This window comes from Athene noctua, chromosome 19, assembly GCF_965140245.1.
Source record: "Athene noctua chromosome 19, bAthNoc1.hap1.1, whole genome shotgun sequence".
In the NCBI taxonomy this organism is placed as follows: domain Eukaryota; kingdom Metazoa; phylum Chordata; class Aves; order Strigiformes; family Strigidae; genus Athene; species Athene noctua.
Genome location: NC_134055.1, coordinates 124367 through 144685, shown reverse-complemented (window position 1 = coordinate 144685; position 20319 = coordinate 124367). Strand labels below are relative to the sequence as shown.

At 45.2% G+C, this 20319-nt stretch overlaps 2 protein-coding genes across 11 annotated transcripts; one reads left to right on the top strand and one right to left on the bottom strand.

Annotated features, from left to right (window-relative positions):
* Window positions 1-347: 347 nt before the first annotated feature.
* Window positions 348-7254, bottom strand: PIMREG (PICALM interacting mitotic regulator). The gene is made up of 5 exons (XM_074923032.1): window positions 7213-7254; window positions 5514-5833; window positions 4338-4672; window positions 2653-2748; window positions 348-529 (listed from the first exon to the last, which is right to left on the bottom strand). Exons 2-5 carry the CDS (start codon window positions 5802-5804, stop codon window positions 403-405), a joined length of 849 nt encoding a protein of 282 aa, XP_074779133.1. The 5' UTR covers window positions 5805-5833; window positions 7213-7254; the 3' UTR covers window positions 348-402.
* Window positions 7255-7391: 137 nt separating this feature from the next.
* On the top strand, window positions 7392-13712 carry FBXO39 (F-box protein 39). Of its 10 annotated transcripts, none has more exons than XM_074923095.1 (4): window positions 7392-7559; window positions 7786-11381; window positions 12478-12654; window positions 13410-13712. In XM_074923095.1, the coding sequence occupies exons 2-4, from the start codon at window positions 10368-10370 to the stop codon at window positions 13536-13538; spliced, it is 1320 nt and encodes a 439-aa protein (XP_074779196.1). In that variant the 5' UTR covers window positions 7392-7559; window positions 7786-10367; the 3' UTR covers window positions 13539-13712. The 10 variants fall into 10 exon arrangements, with proteins under 10 accessions (XP_074779196.1, XP_074779190.1, XP_074779192.1 ...); XM_074923089.1 differs by lacking the exon at window positions 13410-13712 and having other exon boundaries at window positions 7786-7873; window positions 10169-11381; window positions 12478-12852; XM_074923091.1 differs by lacking the exon at window positions 13410-13712 and having other exon boundaries at window positions 7786-7898; window positions 10329-11381; window positions 12478-12852.
* The last annotated feature ends 6607 nt before the right edge of the window (window positions 13713-20319 follow it).

Sequence of the window (20319 nt, the reverse complement as noted above, 5' to 3'; positions counted from 1 at the left end):
AGTTAGGCTTTCAAAATAATAGACCAATACTTTTAGTATGCAGAGTACTCAGAACTCGTGGCAATTGGATACCAGTCTAAATACTGGTATTCATAAGTCTGTGGCCCATACTCTGGCCATTCCTACTGGTCAGTTCAACATAAGTTTCTAAGTACTTACTGCCTTATGAAAGTCACATTCAAGATGGTCCCTCACCGCAGCAGGAGATAATACACTGTGGTACAATTTTGATTCTCCTGTTAGCTTGAAAAGTAAAAGCAAGGGAAGTCCTGAGCTACTTTGTCAAGAAAGATTATAAAATGTAATGGTTTGTTCAGTGTATAGAGTGCACCCTTTCAAGTGCTATACGTATAGAGCTCTCCTTGATGCTTGTAAACTCACAATAGTTACAGCCATCTGTGTCTAGGTGTCAAGTGCTCGATGGAGTTTCTTCGCTTGCCTTTTGATAGCGTGAGAAAGTTTCCGAGATCGATGCGCAGACTGTAAGTTCTGTGTCACTAGGTAGTAGTAGTTTGATATTGCGTGTTGCCTGCAGAAGAACAAGACAACTGCCATTAACAGCATGAAGTCCATAAGGTTAATTAACTGGTCACGCAAATTGCTGGTTAGATGGGAGCAAGGAAGATGTCTGGGACGTGTACACTATCACTGTGTAACAGTTCTAAACACTAGCAAGAAAATATTTTGTTACCTTCAGTGAGCATAAATGGCAGTACACAAATTAAGTACTGAAATACTTTAACGAGCAACAGGAGCATTTCTTGTGATATAATCCAATTCATTAAAATGAAAAACATTAGAACTGGAGCTGGCAACCATGAACAGCTTGAGATCAAGGTTTGTTTCATCATGGAAAAGATGAAAAGGGAGCCGTAACACTAAAACTCATGGCAACTGGATATCAAAACAGACAGTCATATGCAAAACTGTAAGGGCACCTCCAAAAAAAGTTTATTTCAGTTATTCCAGTAGGTGACCTAGAAAACAGCCAGTGACAGAGCACACTGTGTGAATCTGCACATGCAGGATAACTGGACCAAATTGCTCAGTGGAAGCAGTACTCCTCACTGTATTCAGGATATAACTTTCCCTTAACAAAAGGAACACTTCCAGCATAATGGGTGAAGATACTAATGTCACAGTACAGATCTCAGTGAAGGTAATAGAGGCATTTACCCAGTAATGGTTCAATGAATTGACACTAGAAGTGATGTTTAGAAATTTACAGCAACAAATTCCTGTTCCCATCCATTTAGGTACACTGTTTAAAAATGCCAGCAATACAGGTATCAACTGCTGTTATTGTGACAGCATGGTCTTAACTGCTAAGCCAATGTTAAGGATGGAAAAGAAAGGCTGTAAAATTTTAGACAGCTCAGGGTAACTGTTCTGCCATGTGTTGTGATCTTCATTAGTAATCAGTGAGAACTGAGGTGGAGTTACGAAGACATTAGTACCAGTAGTTTTCTGGTTTGGGGTGAGAAAAGCTGCTGTTTGCATGGAAACCCAACTTTCAGTTCACTGCAAACCCACAGGGTTTCACTAACACACAACGTAGAGGTGAAGTTCTACAACTGCACCATGATCTGCTGTAGCAGAGACAGCCACAATGAATCTGAGGGAAGAACCCTATAGTTCTGCATAATAATACTTCAAAGAAGCATCAGTTAATAAGCCTTTCTCCAAACAGTAGATTTTCTCACCACAGATGCATGCAGGTATAGACAAGGTAAGTGAACAACTACTTTACCTGGTTACTATCTTCAGTTACGAATGAGAGAAACTGTCATATCACTAACGGATGGGAGAATATTAGGAGTGAGATTTAGTGAACTTTCAATGGATATGATCATTAACTTAATACAAATTTAACCTATAGTTATCTCAAAACGGTTCCACTGGTAAAAATCTAATTTCTGGAATTACATACGATTTTAAGCCCTTACCTCTTCGTAGATAAAAGTAATTGATGCTAAGCCCTCTCTAGAGGATTTTAGGTGCTTGACATTTAATGAATGAATGTGTGACATAAAATCAACAAATGTTCTGAGAGGAAGCTTGAGGGAATTGCCCTGTGACAAGACTTCTGACCTTTAGTTTTTACTGTCTTAATATGTCTAACTCAGAATGATGTAACCTTTACAAACACAGCAGCCTACCACCTCGTGGATTAACCGAGGTGTTGTATAAGAGGCTTCTGCATCCTCTGAATTGTTGAGTTATGGGTACCATAGAGTATTTGTGAATACAATGCTACCTACTAAAAGGATTTTCTTACAAATGTGCAATGACACCAATGACAGTGCAGTGGGATTCCCCCAGACTGGATTCACACCTCTTTTAGACAGAGACAAGGAGGTACTGTAATCACACAGCATCAAAGGTAGGCTCTTGCTGGGAAAAATCTGACTTCCACAGCAAGAAACCTGAAGACAAGGAGAGCTTTGACAGGTTTTAGAAGCTGCCAAGTCAAATTGCAGATTTAACCTGCAGATTTAATCTGCATAAGAAATGCTCTGCTACTTTACAGCTGAGAAAGTTCTGCAACTGTTCCTCATCCTGAGTTACAGGGACCACTTAGCCTGCAATTGCCAACGTCCAAGTGGGAGAAAACATGTTGCTAAAAGTTGAGGGACAGTTAGTGGTATTCACCTCTCCTCTTGCACAATGGCATCATCAAAAGCCTGGGAGATATGCTTCAGTTGGCAGATCCCTGAGGAGACCAGCTCCAGCTCACAGTCAAACTCCCTGTAAACAGAAAAGTCATTACTAAAGATAGAACAGACTGAGTAGGTGACACTACCCAAGCCTCTATCCCTACAGTAACAACTCTAGTTACCTGCAGACTTTACCCAGAGAAGTTTAGGGCTGTAGCAATCATGCTTTTAATTCTACTGACCAACTGCTTCACATCTCCGTTCCTCCCCAAGACAGCTGTCTTCCAATTCAAACAGAGGGTTCAGATTCACAAGGCTTGAATTCAGCTTCTAACTCTGACATTTCTAGTGAGTTCAACCAAAACAGAAACCTCTGTGTGCATTATGAAGTATTACCCTAGCTCACAACCCTTTATCTAATTTGCATTAAATCTCTAAGGCAAGAATCTCTCTACTCTTTCAAGAGCCCAGCATAAGCACAGCTATTCCAGGTATCTTTGTAATACAAATAGCAACTTTGGAAAAGTTACAGCTAAGTAGGAGTGAGATGCAACGAGAACATTTTTCTTTGCTGGAAAGGCATCAGCAAAGAACTCGGGTATGTCTCTAGTGTCTGATGGGGACTGGTGCTGAGAAACATGGTGTAAACTTACCCAGGGGGAGAGTGATTTTTAAAAAGTTCTTGTCACAACACAAAATTAAGTTTCACAGAATGGTTTGGGTTGGAAGGGACCTTAAATATCATCCAGTGCCACCCCCTGCCCCGGGCAGGGCCACCTTCCACTAGCCCAGGTTGCCCAAAGCCCCGTCCAACCTGGCCTTGAGCCATTCCAGGGAGGGGGCAGCCACAGCTGCTCTGGGCAGCCTGTGCCCGGGCCTCACCCCCTCACAGGGGAGAATTTCTGCCTCAGATCTCATCTAAATCTCCCTCTGTCAGTTTAAAACTGTCACCCCTCGTCCTGTCCCTCCCCCCTTCCCGCAGCCCCTTTCAGCCCTGGGGGGCCGCTCTAAGGTCTCCCCGGAGCCTTCTCTTCCCCAGCTGAACCCCCCAACTCTCAGCCTGTCCTCACAGGGGGGGCTCCAGCCCCCCGAGCATCTCCGTGGCTCCTCTGGCCCCGCTGGAGCAGGTCCGTGTCCTTCTGCTGTTGGTGCCCCAGAGCTGGACCCAGCCCTGCAGGGGGGTCTCCCAGAGCAGAGCAGAGGGGGAGAATCCCCCCCTGGCCCTGTGCCCACCCTGCTCTGGGTGCAGCCCCGCACACAGGGCCTTTCTGTGCTGCCAGCGCTCGGTGCTGGCTCACGGGCAGGTTTCCACCCCCCCAGCCCCCCCAAGTCCTTGTTCTGGGGACTGCTCTCCTCCCCTCCTGGCCCAGCCTGGGTTTGTGCTGGGCTAGCCCTGACCCATGGGCAGGACCTTGCACTTGACCTTGTTGAACTCCATGAGGTTTGCACAAGCCCATCTCTCCAGCCTGCCCAGGTCCCTCTGGATGGCAGTGTTTCAGCTTTATGTACTGCTTGGTTCCTGTCTGTACAGGGACCTGTAACTACTTTCTTAACTATTCAGACAGCACACCCTTTCAGGGAATAGGATAGCAACCTTCATACCTTGCCTTTCACATTACAAGATACTGTAATTATAGTAATTAAAAAAAGAAAAAAGCTTTACAGAAGAATGTGGCTTACATGTTTCTGCTGGCAGGAGCAGGTGATGAATAAGGGCTTTTCAGTGCTGCTGCTCTTCTTGATCTCCGGAGAGAGACAGCATCTTTACCAAGCCAGGATGAGAAACCCTTCCATTCTCTATGTTCTGACACCCTTGTTGGCCCAAGCAAGGCTCTTTTGCTGGATCTTGGGGTGTCTTTGGAACTGCCTGCCAGAGTAACACTCTTCTTATGGCAAAGGGTTCGAGGTGTAGTACTTCTTTTCTTGGTAGAACTGGTTGTACAGCTTCTGCTGATGGATTCAGCTGGAAGGGTCACCATCGAGTGGACAGGGCTTTGGTAAGTCTTCTGTATTTTCTGAAAGAAGCATTAGACAGACTTGTTATGCTAAATGAACTCAGTTAGCCTAGAGGGTGGAACCAGAAAAACAAGGAACATTTAAGCTGAATCCCTAGATTTCATTCTCGTATCAGGTTTGGTCTAGCATGAATGCTTATCAACCCTCTGTACTCATTTGCACTGCAAGAGTCATTTGCTTCCCCAGTCCTTGGAACTTGTCAAAAACTTCAGCAGGCACTGGAACAGAGCTCTTGAGCTCCCGCTGCTCTTATGCAGGAAAGAGCCAGGCTTCCTAACAGATAATTGATGCAGTTAAAATCAGAGGTCTCCACCAAAGGGAAGTATTTACAAGCTTGAGTTTGCTACCCTGCTACCATCTAGCAGTTTTTGTCAGTGTAAATTTAGATTGACTATAATGAAGGACATGCTAATAAATAGTATGGGTACAGGAAAATGAGTAAAAAAAAATTAAATCCAAAGCTCTACACATTTCTTAGAAACAATTCTTTGCAAGCAATGGAAGTCTCTACCCTTATTCCTCCTTGTGAAGGCTGCTCTGCCATGCATGATAAAATACAGTAGGGGACAAACATTCATCCAATAATTAAAAAAAAAAAAGTTTTGATGAAACTACATCTCATAGTTCTTCTTTTCACCTTCCTCCCTGTTCTGCCAGATCCCTAATTTGCCTATCTGTACTTTAACAAGGATATTAAACATTTTGAGACAAGCATTACGGTGTGCAAGTGTGTGGCACAGACTCTCAGGAATGCACCATTCTGTAGAGTCCGGAAATCTTAGTACTGAAGTTGAAGCAAAAACTAAACTCTATCCATGTTCCACTGCAAAGGCAAAGTACCTGGGATACTGTTCCAAAAGCATTTTTTGCTGTTGTTTTAATACTCTGAAGAGTTTGGCGCTTTTGTCTTGCCTCCAGACTTTGCCAGGTTGGGGTCTTACGAAAATTCAGCTCTACTTGTTTTAATGGTACTCGCTTCCTTAGAGACATGCGGATGGTATTGAGGGAACTCGAAGCAGCCCTTCTCTTGAATTTGTCAGGTACAGGGCTCTCATTCTCATCAAAGTCAGCTAGGAGCTCGTGTTTCCGCCAGGCCATTGTTGCCTTGACGTTTTGGAGCACAGATATCATCTCGTTCCAGTTCTTTGTCAACCTTATTTCTAGAACAGTCAGAATGAGAGCAAGAATTAGAGCAAGGTACAGAGCACTGTGAAAAAGGAGAAATCAGAATCATCATACAATATATTCAGTTACATTCGCCTGAAACGAGATCAGAGCTAAGCAGACTTTTACTTGGAGGAGAACAGCCTTGATTTCTACAGCTGTTCAGGTCTGTGCGTGCCCATGAAGTTTTATACTGCATTTCCAGCACTGGACATCAGACCTTGGTGAGCTGCGAGACTCAAGCTTGCGAGGTAGCACGCTCAGTAAGTGCAAGCTTCTTGGTGTCTCAGACTAAGGTCTTATATCCTAAATTTTTGCCTTCATTAACCAAAACAGCCTTCCACTACTGGACAAATTTACACAGCTACTTTGGTCTCGTGCCTGCGTTGCTGAAGGCTCAGGCTTAAGTCACAGTTACGGTTCTGGATACATAAATCCTGAAACTGCCAGGATTGTTACTGGCAGCAGACATGGGTGGAAAGGGCCAAAATGCCTGTTATCTATGTGATATATGACAATTTAAACATATATATAGTTTAAAATATTTTCACTAGCTATCAAGCTAGGATACTGATAGTGAATTATTTCTAAAGAGCAATTTAAATGCAAATGTATTTTAGCAATCTGAATTGAGTGTGAATTAATTTTACCAACACTTCACTGCAGATTGTTAATAAAAAAAAGCAGGGACGTCTCTACCATAATTATACCACATATTAGGAAAGCCCACTGACCCTCCTTACTATCTCTAATCTCCCAAATTGTCTCCATCTCCACAAGTGTCCTTACTTGTGTCAGAAAGCAAGAAGGTTTATTGAAATCTTTTAATCCTGAAGGTGTCTGGGATATTAACACCTTTAATGCCTACCTGCATGTGGCAACAAGGAGAAAACCGGTAATAAGGCAACCAGTCAGTTCTCCTCACGGCCTATCTAGCCTCCTCCTGAGAGACTGCTAACTACTGTTGGTTAATTTATGCTGAAAAAGACTACTCGGGAGAAACGCCCCGAAAGGCGCAGCTGCCGCCCCAGGGCGACGCTGATCTCTTCTCAGACGGGCACCCCGGTCCGCCGGGAACCCGCCGCGGGGCTGCGGGCAGCTCGGCGCCGGACACCCCGGACACACCCCGGCCGCGGACCCCCCAGAGTCCCCTCTCGCGCGGGCAGGGCTGCGCTCCCGTGGCGGGTGCTCCCTGCGGCCGCTCCCGGCAGCGGCGGCCCGGCCAGCGGAAGCGGCTCTGGCGGGGGCTGGCGCGGCGGCACAGCGCGAGCGCGGCCGATGCCGGGATCTCGCCCGCCGGGGACGGCTGAAGCTGGGGGAGCCCGGCTCGGGCCTCTCGCACGACCGGGCCGGGCCCCGCTCGGGCTGTACTCACGGCAGGGACGGGACGGAGCTGCCGCCGCCCCAGGAGCCTCCTCGCGCCGCCGCGTTTGAACGGCGCCCGCCCGCCCCGGGATTGGCGCCGCTGCCGCCGCCCGTCCCCATTGGCTGCGCCCCGCGCGCCTTCGCGTCACGCAGCTCCGCGCCTGCGCGGCTGCGGCCCCGCCCCGGGGCGGGGGGGCGCTGGGCCTGGTGGTGCCTGGCGGTGCCTGGGGGCTGCCGGTCGGGCTGCGGCTTCCCTGCGCCGGTGTGCGCGGTGGCGAGGATGGGGAGTGAAGCGGAGGAGGCGGCGGCGGCGGCGGCGGCTGTAGGTGCCGGTCGGGGCCCGCCCCCGCAGCACAGGTGCTGGTGTTGTAGGGACGCTGATGGTGGATGGGACCGTGCGCGGCAGCGCTGCCCCCCACCCCCTCCCCCGCCCGCGGATTTCGCGCCCCTGCGGAGCTGTGGCCTGCAGATCTGTGTGGGCAGGAGTAGCAAAGGGGTGCCCGCTTGGGTGTCCAGGCCAGAGCTCTTGGCAGGGTGAGCCGGCGTTTTAGGGGGTTTTTGTTTGTTTGCTTTTTCTCCACAGGCTTCTGCAGCTCTTGCTGGAGGAGACAGCTGGTGTGACTGCACACTGGAAACCACCTAGGATGTCCTCTGCAGCAAAGAGAGGCCATGTACAGAGAACGTGGCTTGGTTCGGGTTTGGGTTTTTTTTGTTTTGTTTTACTCGCTTCTGGGTGTTGAGCCAAACCTAGATGAAAAAAGCTGTGGGTAGAGTTCCTGCCACAGAACCGGAAAACAAGATATGCAAAGCTTTTATCTTTAAAACACTTTTACCTGGAAAATTGCTCTGAAAAGAGCTGTAGCAGCTTCAGGGGTTTTTTCCAAAGGTTTGGTTTGGTTTCCCTCCACCAAGTTAAACTGAGCTGACAGCTGGAGACACCTCCATAGTTAGGACTTGGCTTAGAGCTGTGGGGAAGCCAAGCTAGTAACACTGCAGCACACCTCTTGAGTCCCTCCACTGGCTTATAAACATACTTTCTGTAAGTTTCTAAGAGCTATGGTTTAAAAATCTACGTGATGGTGTTTGCACCCCTTTGCATTCACACTCTATAATACAGGCAAACATAGCTCAGTAAATATCTTTTATTATTAGACGGCTGTTTCTGTGTGTTACAACCTTATATGCTGTTCTGCTTTGCTCTGCCCATTGGCTTTATGGCTTCCAGGTAGTTGCAGATGTGTTACGCCTCTTCCTCCACCCTCCCCCCCGCACCATCTCCATAGGGAAAGTTTTGGGCTCTTCTCACTAGCAAACAGCAGCTTGAGCCACCATCTTTTAAGAGGCTTGAATCTTTGGACTGGCAAAATGAGATCATTCATTTAAAGACCTTCAAATGACTGACAGTTCTGTAAAACAAAGATCTCTTGGGCAGGGGGATGGGGGAAGATGAGGTACTAAATATAAGAGGTGGATTCAGGTGGGAATGAGATCCACATGCTCAGTTTCTAAGGGTTAACTTGAGAGCTGGGGATTTGGATTGGCATTTTGGATGTGAAATTGGGGAGGGGGAATCGCTATGAATAGACATGGTGCTAATTGAACAGACAGTGCATACAGGCAGAGAGGTAATGTGTGATAGAACTGTAGGCCAAAAGGGAAAGAGCAAGCTGAAGCTGAACTGGGCAGTCAGCTTGTCCTTTCATGCCTGGTTGTAAATTTAAAATTCATCTTAGGGTGCCTCTGTTGTTTCCATCCATTTCAATTCTGTTACCCAACAGAACAGCATGCACAAAGGAGGAAAGATAGATTGTTTGGAGGTTGGCATCATGTACTTTGAGTTGCATCTTGTAGTCCTGTCAGCCAATAAGCCTTGATTTTGCAGTAGATCATAAGAAAGTATCACTAGATTTTTTTTCTGGTTTCATCCCCTGATTTACCAAGTGGACATAAGATGCATGCCCTATAGAGATGGGAAGTAAATACATTCTGAATTTTTGTCTCTGCAAGGGTACTAACAGAACACGAGCTTTCTGTGCCCTTTGGCTGTTTGCAGAGCCAACTAATAGCCCGATCTGTAAAGGGCCTCATGAAAACAGGCACCTCAGAGGCCAGTGGGATGTAGTTTTCATTTCACAGCTGACAAGACAGAGGATATATCACTTCCCTTTTTGGCTGTTTATTGCTCGTTGATCTGGTTGGTGAAAAGTGAAAGACTTGCAGCCCGCACCTGGCTTGTGGGTTGTGGCCTGTACTTCTCACTTCTGAAGGGACTACCAAACAAGGCTCCTTTTCCTTTTTCACTTAGCCAAAATGACTTGGCTCAAGTGAGCTTTGGTCGCTGTTTGGCCTTGCATAAATTCTGTTGCCATGACATCACAAATGTGGCCTCTTTGCTCCATGGCAACGGCTGACCCTTGTGGAGGGAGGGGTCTGAGGTAGAGAAAACAAATCTTGAACTCTGGAGGGAGACTGAGAGCTGGAACAGTGCGCAGGGAGCTGACACAGTCCAGCCATGAGAGTGGAACTGGTAATGTCTTGCATTGTGGTTGTTTACTTAGGTGTTTTACCACTACCCAGTTGGTGTTCTGACTTGCCAGCCTTCTTGCTGTCCACTGGAGAACAGTTATATTGCTTATTACTCTCACCCGGGTTTGTACCTTCATCTATGGCAGGGTTCTACTTCAGATAATTGTATCCCAGAAGGATAAGAAAAAGTAATTTCTGCTGACAGTAGTGTTCAAACGTGCACACTCCAAAGCACTGGATACTTTTAGACACTAGGCAGCAGGCCACAAACCATTATCAATTGCAGGTGATGCTAACCAAAGGTTTCTAGAGGCTGTGGCTGCTCTATCAGCAACTGATACTATTTCACTGTTTAGCTAGACCGAAGGCCAAAAAGTTAAAAGCTGTGTCCTGTGATAGCACTTTACTCTTGTTTTCTGTTTTTTTTCCTTTTGATTTAGGTTAGACTATAGATTCAAGAGCTTCTTTGATACAGCTTGAGTACAGAGGCAAAGAAAGGATCAGTTTTTTGGATGTGAAGCAGTAAACTTTCATCCATTTGCTTGGAAGCCTGTTCTGTGGGGAATGGCAAGAAATCTACCCACAGCTTTCTTCCTCTAGGTTTGACTCAACGACCAGAAGTGAAAAATTGTCTTCTCAATGGAAGATGACAATGAACCTGAGCAGAGCTGCTGGGCTCATTTACCTGATGTCTGTCTGAGGCGTGTCTTCCATTGGTTAGACAACAGGGACAGATCTCGGGCTGCCTTGGTCTGTAGAAGATGGAATTGGGCCCTGTACTCAGGATCCCTCTGGAGGAGCAGAACCATCACATTTTATGGCCGATCATCAAGGGCACACACATTGGAGCTTCAGAGTGCACTGAAGTGTGTCAAGAAATTTAGCAAGTATTTGGAGCACCTTGAAGTCAAATTATTGAATCCTTACAATACTGCTTTTACCCAAAAATTTCAAGTGACTATGAAAAGTCTTCTTTCACACCTGGGTGAGTGTAACAGTCGCCTAGTATCCCTGAGCATCAAGTACCTGGAATTAGACCGCTCGGTCTGGAAAAATGTGGTGAGGGTTCAGTTTATCAAGAATTTAGCTACCTTCCTGAAAAGAATGAGCAAACAGCTTGATTATCTTAACTTAAAAGGAGCAAGAGTAACCTTGGAAGAAGGCTGTGATCTTCTGAATTCTCTGACCTGCTTGAGAGATAAAAGCTTTATATCTGAAATCAATATTGAGGATTTCTTCTGTCTCCACCTTCCTGTCTACAGCAGCACCTTGTTCCACCAAACTATGTCCAAGTTCCATAGCCTGGTCATCCTGACTTTCAATTATAACTGTATCTCTGATGAACTGCTGGACATCCTGCAGGAGCAGAGCGCTCATTCTTTGTGCACCTTGAATATCAAATGTCATATCCGTGACCCTCATGGACAAGTGGTCTGGGGAATGTCGTGGGCGAACTTGGCCAAGAAAGCCCCAAAACTGAATGTGAACTTCTTCTTTGAAAGAGTCATGAACCATGATCACCTAGCCAGGATCCTGCTAGTGGAGATCCCAGTCAGGAGCATCAGTCTCCGGAGCTGCTATTTCAGTGACCCAGACTGGACAATGAGACCTACCCTCACCAACCTCCTCCCAGCCTACTGTCATGTTCTGCAGGTAAGGGAAACAGTAGTGCCTTCTTACTGCAGTATCACAAAGCTAGGCAAAATAATCCTATAGGCCTTCTGCATAACAGTGGTCATCTATGGGAATTCCTGACTGCTTCAGTTTTATGTTCAGAGAGTAATTTTCCTAAGTGAGCCATTCCCGTGTTCCAGCTATAGGTTAGTTCAGGTAATTCTCCTTGTTCAGTTACAGTCCCCATTATGCTGGTCTTCTCTATCAGGCTGATGTCATGTTGCCCCCATAAAACTAAACCACCTGAACTACTGGTGTTTGTAATATCTGCTGTGAGAAAAAAAACCTTTTGGGCAGGAAAATGTCATTTTTGTAAGAAAACTTTAGGCTTATTCTGGTTAGACACCTTCATGTTTAGTAACTGATAACTTTCTTAGCCTTTCATATTTTTCTGAACCCCACCCCTTTGCAGGGAAATCTGCATATGAGGAAAATAGTCTGTACACCTTGATTGCTTACAGAGCTGTAGCCTGCATCAACCTACACTGATGGTTTTGCTCCAAAATGTCTTACAGCATATGTAAGTTAACTGGTGCCCATCACCAAGGATGTGTCACCAAAGGTGTGCCAACAGCTGACCCATGTAAATGAGCATCAGGTCTTTGCATCCCTGAGGGAAGCACATGGCTTTATATCTGATGGTTGCTGACAGCTTTCTTTAAGTTCTGTTGCATTTTAGAGTTTCCAGTAAACCAGAGACCAGAGATCTGTAAAGCTTTCTAGAAATTGTCTTTGGACATACTCTTGTACCTGGGATAATTTCCAATATGTCACATAAGACCATGGCATGAACTGTGGGTGCAGCATCTTCTAACAGTACTAGGAGTTGCCCGTCTCTTAGTATGGTATGTAACGTGCAAGGGACCCTCCCGTCTTAACGGGAGAGTGGCAATTACTGTAGCATATCCTGTTGTGACCGTACAAAACTGTTTCTCTGCTAAAGTCAAGGTACAATATTACTGACAGTCCCTTCTGTTGATAAAATTGGGAAACTCTTGTTTACTGAATTCTAGTTACTGTGCTCATAAGCTCTCTTCAGTAGTACTAATTGGTTGTTTTGGGTTTTTTTCTCAAGAAATTAACACTTGAGTTAAACAATGACCATCAGCTCCTGGACGATGAGCTGTTACAGCTCGTCTTATCATGCAAGAAGTTGTTATTTCTGGAAATATGGGCATTTCTAAGTGTCACCTTTATGGAGAGGCTGCTACAAAACCGTGCAGAAAGGAAATGCATTTTGACTACCATAAAGGTAAGACTTTGTGCTTCAAAACTCCCATTCCCTTCCTCTCTCCAATACCCAGAAAAAGGTGAGGTCCCCATGCCCATAGAAAGGTCACTTACAGAAACCTTAACTACCTTGCCTGTATTATGTTTTAGCAATATAATGAGCCCTGAAATGGGACTTTCCAGCCTACTTGGCCACGTACAGAATACTATAGAAATTTAATAACAAGCCCAAACAATTCTACAAGTCCTTCCTAGACTGGGGTTCCCTCTGTCACCTCTAGTTCAAGCTAGAGATTCCCAGGCCAAGTGCTTACATCTGTGCTTAAATTGAGGCAGGTGGATTGAATCCCGCTAAACTACAAGAAAATATAAACACGTCTCACTCTTCAGGGGTGCTGTGTTGAACTGGGGCCAGACCACAACTGTAGCTGGTGCTAGATTCAGAGTTTATGCTGTTGTGCTACTTTACACAGTAGCTGTAGCTGGTGCTAGGTTCTGAGTTCAGTAGATCCTCCCAGATCGGTGCAGATCCCATGGATATATCAGTTCTGGGGGTAAAACAAACCTTGCTCTTCCCAAAAATTCTTTGGCAGGAGATGATGTTTTCAGTCAGTTTGGAGTGAAAATAGAGTGAAACCTCAGGATTTTACTCAAAACTAAGGAACTGGGATTCTCTAGATTCTTCTTTAGTCACAGAGGCTTCTTGTTGTCATGAGCTTTAATGGGCTGAGCCTGCTCCATGTATCTGAGAGACATGACTGTTGTTCATGCATACAGGTGAGGATTTACACAGCCCATGTAGACACCAGTGAGGAGGATCGGCTGTTGCACCATATTTACAGGAAGTTCAAATACCTGATTGACTCGGAGCTTAATTATTTTGTCATCACCTACCCAATGGTGTAAATCACAGGGAGAGAGAAGAACACCCAGTGACATCTGCAAGCAATGAATGGATCCTTTGGAAGGCATTAGTAAGGGATTTGAATCGTGACAGCAGTGCCTCTGAAAAACACCGTTACAGCAAGAGAGAAGCAAGGGACAATTTTACACTGCATGCATTAAAATGTTGGACTTGTGAACCAGCCTTCTGTGTCTCCAGCATCATTTATTCTTGCCGTTGCTTTGTTTTTCCTTACCAAAGGAAGCAGTGAGCCCTTTTCCACCCTTACAGACATCTCTATTAAAAATAAGGCCCTCTCTATTTTCAGCACTTCTCAGTGTAGAGCTTCAAACACTAATGAAGCCCATGTCATAATTTCTGTTTTACAAATAGGGAAACTGAGACATGGGGTGAGGAAGTGATTAGCCCAAAGTCAGCCTTGGCTTGATCTTGACTCAGATGCAGTCAGATGTGCTATCCAGTGTATCACCAGTCCATACCTCCTGTTAAGTTTTTGTCCTGGTTTAAGCCCAGAGCGCAGCTGAGCACCACACAGCTGCTCTCTCACTCCTTTCCCCTCAGGGATGAGGAGGAGAAGCTGAAAGAAAAGGCTCGAGCATTGACACAAGGACAGGGAGGGCTCACTCGCCAGACAGACTCAACTGGGGAAGAAAAGAACATCAGTTTAATGTGAACACCACCAATGTCAACACTTAATTTACCAGAGTAGGACAGTGAGAAATACAACCACAACTTAAAAACACCTTCCCCCAGCCCTCCCTTCTTCCCAGGCCCAGGTCTGCTCCCAAATTCCCTCCCTCGCACTCCCCCTGCTCCCCTGTGCCCTCCACGGGCGCAGGGCACAGCCTGCCCTCTCCCCACGGGCTGAGGGGGACTCTGCCCCAGGGCACATCTCCCTACCCCTCCTCCTTTCTTCCACTGACCTTGGTGTCTGCAGAGGTGTCTCCCTCACAACCCCAACTCCTCCTCTCAGGTTCCCCTTCTTAAATACGTTATTGCAGAGGCAAAGCCAGCGTCACCGATGGTCTGGGCCTTGCCCAGAGGCGAGTGCAACATGAGCCGGGGGAGCTTCCAGAAGCTTCTCACAGAAGCCGTCCCTTTAGCCTCTCACTTGTTACCAAAACCCCACCACACACAGACCCAACAGACCTTCCTAAGACATAAGGCTTTGTTTCTAACAGTGTGTTGACTGCTACAGAGCAGCTCGAGGGAGGTGACCAGATGTCTGCCTCTACTGTCTGGAATACATGATCAGACCCAGTGTCCTGTTAAAAATTTCTTCAAGGTTATTTTTTTTCCTGAATTTTGTTTGGGTCATGAGACTTTCCTTGCCTCTCCCTTTCAGTGATATCCAGCACCAAGGCAGAGCCTTAGTAGAGAGGGAGCAATCCTGCACCCAGGACACCTAAAAAGGATGTACCGCTGTAGACCACGGGATGCTGCTTCTGTTACAAACTCCTTAAAGAAATTTAAGTGGTGATTTTTGTCAAGGGGAATATTTTCCATAAGAGAATATCATAGCCAGACTGCCTTGTACTCTGTCTGACTTTTAAAATATCAAGAGTTCATCTTCCTTCTCATTCAGCTATTCACTATGTGGGAGATGCCCCCTATTCCTGTTAGACAGCACTATAGAGAACCTGATATCCTGGACTTAAAATCCCACCCACCAAAGGCTGAAAAACAAACTGGTAATTGTGGTTGCTCTCCTGAGAAATTACTTCTTTCTCTCTCCTCCCTCTCTTTTCCCTCTCTTATCTCTTCTTTTTAATCTAGGCTGTGTCATTGCAATTCTTGTGTTTAGCTGGTTGATGGTAGCTCACATTGCGGATTTTACTTCTCTCAGCTTTACTTCACTTTCTCATCTCAAGATGCTAGAGTTATGCCATGTCTTACTCTCAGATGCTATATTCTCGGGCATTTGCATTCCATTCTGTTCTCCAGAGATCCCTATGCCGTACACCTTGTCATATTGGGTGCTTTCCAGTGGTATTCTAGGTTAAGGGAGATGTATTCAAAAGAATGCAACTTGTTCTGGAGGGCAGGAGAAGAGATGAGTGGTGGTCCTAAGTTTCTGGAGTGCGATTGAGAGCATTGGGAAGGCTCCTCTCGAGGATCTGAATCAGCCTGTAAGTAAGGCCAGTTTTCAAACCAATAAGATGGTCTGTCATTCATCTTGATTGGTGATTCACAGTACTTAGAAAATGTAATGCCTCAGATGTGGCAAATGCTGAGTGCTATACAGCCTCTGGAGTGGACTGGGAGGTTAAAATTGATGATGGCTTTGAATGTGTGGGTTGGGAGTGCTGAGTAGAGACAGAAAGAGAGGTCAGTTTGATCTGTGGGGAAAGCAGGAGCTGCTTCCAAAATTTGATTGTGGGTCAGCACATACATTTTAAAGTTGAGCTGCATAGTGTTTTGTCAGTTCCCTCTAGATTACAATAACGAAGACATTGAGTACCATACGAATCTTGAAAAATATTTAATATGCAATGATAGTTTGATTAGGTTGAGGAGTTTTTCGGCACATGCATGCACAGTGGGTGTGGATGTAGTCAGTATCTACCTTCCCAGGCTTTGTGTGGTCCTTTTGATGTAGCTGTAAGTGGCAGCATTCATATTTTAGGCTTGGGTGCATCATTTAAAAGTCTACATCTCCCTAGGTCTCTGTCTTGTTGATGGAGTGAGAAGTTCTTCCAGAGAGCCATTCAGAGTACCTAGATTCTTTCCAAATCTAGCCATTTTAAACGCCTTTGTAGGTTCTGTGTGACTATAATTCACAGGCCTTTGGCTTCCTCTTAATCTGTTATTGAGGCTACTCTTTCTGCATTCAGGTTTCTCACAGGTTCTCTGGGTTTAAGTGTTTAGAAAGCATCTCATTGAGCCACCTGCTCAAGGCAGTACCCTGCAACTTGGAAAGTCATTCATGCTTGGTGTTAATAGATTTTGGTTTTTCCATTGATGTGAGGAACATTAGGTACCAATCCCTTTCAGTGGACATGGATGGAGCAGATCCAGAATTCTGGGAAAATGTTTCAAAATCAATTTGGTTTTGGTAAGATTCTACTGAAAGTGCCAAAAGTGACCTAAATTGCTGGGGATGGATCATAGGTGCAGACTTGAAGGGACAGTAACCTCTAGCAGGGAAAATAGGAAGCAGGGATGAGCAGGAACAACATGTTTGATAGGAATTTGAATGCTGGAGCAAGGTCACACACAAAACCCACAGCAGATTTGGAACAAGAGTCAAAGCTACCAATTTCCTCTGCAATGTTTTCATTTTGGGACCTTCAGACATGCATTTCAATGCTCCAGTGAGGTGCTGTGCAGCTCAGAAGTGGAGCTTTAAGAGCCAGAGCTAATAGCTTGCTTACCAGAATCTCTTTGCTTAGGCACATCCATTCAGAGTGAACCCTTCTAATCACTGGTCTTCTGATCTCACTGTTTCTCCATGATAGTTGTCAAATGCATGCACAGCGATACTGTGGTTCAGAGTCACAGTGGGCATCTTGTTACAAAGCTCTCTGCTTTGTAAAGACACAGAATCATCATGCCAGTAATAGCATCATCCGTCCATTTCCCGCTCCCCTCCCCACCCCCTTCTTGGCTGTTTGTTTGTGTGTTTGTATTTGGTGAAAATAATATCCCTTTGCCATAAGGAGTGCAATGTCCAAGCTGTGACTTGCATTACCACATTTTATTTGCTCTTGCTGTCACACAGCCTCTGCAAGTTATAATTCACTGTGGGTGTCATCGCAAAACAACCTTGCTGGCCCTGTTATTGTTATTGGGTCCAGAAAGATGAGTGGCTGACCTTTCCCAAGTGCTATTTCTGTTGACTGCTAAAAACCTTCAAGAACAAAGCTGCATGTTTTTTAGTGGTGTGAGCCAGACTATTTATCTGCCTGCAGGCTTTCTGAATCTTAGCATATCTGTGAAGATAGGTATTGCAAAGGAGAGCCTAGTTTACTCTGCATACACTCTGAGGAATGGTAAGCTTCAGGCACTGACTACTGGTACTAAGTACCTCTGGTTAATCACATTCATGTAGCTTCTGGTTTGCTTGTACAGAAGAGTGAACTCGCCTCTGCTTGTGAGCTCTCATGTAGAAGGTGTCCTGCTGACCACCACACAGACTACCTGCTGTTGGTCTGGGCAGCCCAGTGCTGGGCTATGCTGTAAGGAGCTCGTTAGGAATACAGTAGCAGGGCTGGAAAAAAGGCAGTGTGTAGTCCACTGGATTCAGGATAACGGTTGTCAAATGCCTGCTATTCTGCTCTACATCTCAACTCTTTTGGGTATTATTTGCAATGCTAATTTGGAGCAAAGACATACACGATATAGGTAAAGGAACTGCCAGTTCCACAGTCCTGCAGATTATGAAAGAAAATCCCACTTTTGTAAATACATCATGGGGGATGGAAGGGGTGGAATTTCTGGAAAGGTTTGATGATGATGTTCATGGGAAAGTTTAAAACCAGAAGCATGCAAAAGGTCCCTATATTTTCTCTGATTTTAGGGTGAAGGATGAGGAAGTCATATTAGTTTAATTCCATCAGGGAAGTCTTAAATATTTATTTGCTGAATGACATATTTTAGGGCAGTAAGAAAGAGACAGACGGATAGGTGTGCTCCCCCAGCTTCCTCCTTTTACAGCTGTCAGGGCATATGCTGAAGCAGCACAGAGGCAAAGCTCACACCTCATGCTGGAGGGCTAAATGGGAACTGTACAATGCTGAGTTCTCATCCAGCCTCTTAACCACTGGCGCTGTAGGCAGATTGCATCAGAAAATGCTCCCATTTCTGTTCTGTTTGTGAAATGAGGATAAAAATCTTGGCTTTCTTAAAGGGCAGACAGTGATCTACTCACACAAAGAGGTATATGTCTGTAAGGAACCAGAGATTAGTTTGGCTCTATATACAGTGAGTTGAAGCAAAGTCATTGGTGAACATGTTGCTGCTCTGCATCTCAGTGTTCACTGCGTTGATGTTAATGCCTCACCAGGGCCCAGCTAGCCTGTCCAGTGCTTCTAGACCAGTGACTTTCAGTTGCTTGTGCTACCACTTGGATAGTGCCTAAGAAATGCTTAGCAATAGTGGTGATCAAAGGTTTTTGATGAAGCAAAACACAAGTGAGAACACTTTTCTCTGCCTCTTTTTTTGTGAATGTTCTTGTAAGCCTAGGTAAAGAACACCCTCCTTTGTTACTCATTTATTGGCCCATATGAGGGCATAACAATCCTCTTTTATAGAATTGTTTGGGAATTTTTTTTTTCTCCCATGCAAGGCTTGTGATAATGCTGGTGGTCACAAGTTTAAACCACCTTGATGACCTATGGGAGGAACTGTTATGCCTAGGCAAAATGTGATTACTCATTAGTGTGAAATGCTCAGATACTGTTCAAATAATTGCTAAAAGCATGGGAACTGTTGTTCAAATAGTTGTCTGACGAAGATGGAGATGGTTTCTAGGTGCTTCCATTTTTCGATGTTGAATTCTGTGCACTCCTGGATAAATCAGCATCCAGTGTCACACAAACTTCAGCTTTTGAATGCCAGCCATTGTGGAGGACGAAACTGTATGTGCCCAGCCAGGGACAGTGATGGGTATATGGTGGCCATAGCATGTTCTCTTTCTGTCTATACAAATGCACCCTCCTGCTGCCCCCCCAGTTAACTTCCTACTTCATTTGGTCTGACGGTTAACCAGCCAGCATTCCCAGTACCTGGATAAAGGCCATCTGGACACAGATTGCCTCTCCATCTTCCAGATCATAACCTGTGAATTGTCCAGTGCTGTGACCAAAGCACTGATGTGGAAGCTCTCTCAGAGTTGCCTGTGTCCTTATCAGTATGCTGTATATCCTGTTATACTGTAGATGCCTGGGGGAGCAACTCTGCACTGAATGTAAATATTTTTAGTTTTAGTAACTTCAGACAGTCTGGACAGTTGGTGCTGGCCAGGGATTTGCACCACTTCTTTATGTATGCTTGAACTACATTAAAGCTGAGGTGTTACGGGTCATCCAAATAACAGTGTCATCAATGGGAAGCAGTCCTTTACTTTGTCTGTATTTAATCAATGCAGTTAAGTGGAGGAGTGGAGTTCAGTGTTGGAGAAGAAGAACTTTGTGAAGGGTCTGGATGTAACTGTTGCAGAAAGATGAAACTGCGAAAGATGAAACAATGAATGTTAGTGTATTATCAAGGCATTTGTAGTGCCTTAAGTAACAGGAAACTCAGGCTTGTTCTTATAGCAGGCTTGCGTTAAACAGATAGGTGTATTGTCAGAAGTCTTTAGCATTGTTTTACTTCACTGGTAATACAATTTAAGAATCTGAGAGATTGTATCTCACTACTCTTCCCCTTTTGTTGTTTGAACAGCTGATTTCTGGGAATATACTGAAGTGGCCTTTAGTATCTACCACATGATTTTACATATTTTCAGTGCCAAAGTTTATATGTCCAAATGATGATCTGGTATCCTTCTTATTATAGTGGCTTGGTATAGCTGAAACATAGTCTCCCTGCATGGTCCTCACTAGTTCCATGACTGCAAATATATAAGCAGCTGAGATGATAGCTTCCTTTTTAGCTCAGAAGGCCCTGAACAGCAATAAAGGGAGAACAGAGCCTAGTGAATTAGAGCATGTTTAGCTATTTATGAAAGCTCATATATGAAGCCAGAGTTGAAGGCAATGGCTCGGTGGAAACAAAACGGGACTCCATTGAGGTCACATCAGGATTCATCCGTAGCCCCCATTTATTTTTAGTTTCCCTGTT

Bases quoted from the DNA above. Each gene is read 5' to 3' on its own strand.
- PIMREG (XM_074923032.1), bottom strand. From the start codon at position 5,804: ATGATATCTGTGCTCCAAAACGTCAAGGCAACAATGGCCTGGCGGAAA. The intron at 2,749-4,337 runs GTAAGCCACATT...TTCTGTTTACAG, and splicing joins GCTCCTGCCAGCAGAAACAT to GGAGTTTGACTGTGAGCTGG. The intron at 530-2,652 runs GTGAATACCACT...GTTCTTCTGCAG, and splicing joins GCCATTGTGCAAGAGGAGAG to GCAACACGCAATATCAAACT.
- FBXO39 (XM_074923094.1), top strand. From the start codon at position 10,368: ATGGAAGATGACAATGAACCTGAGCAGAGCTGCTGGGCTCATTTACCT. The intron at 11,382-12,477 runs GTAAGGGAAACA...TTTTTTCTCAAG, and splicing joins CCTACTGTCATGTTCTGCAG to AAATTAACACTTGAGTTAAA.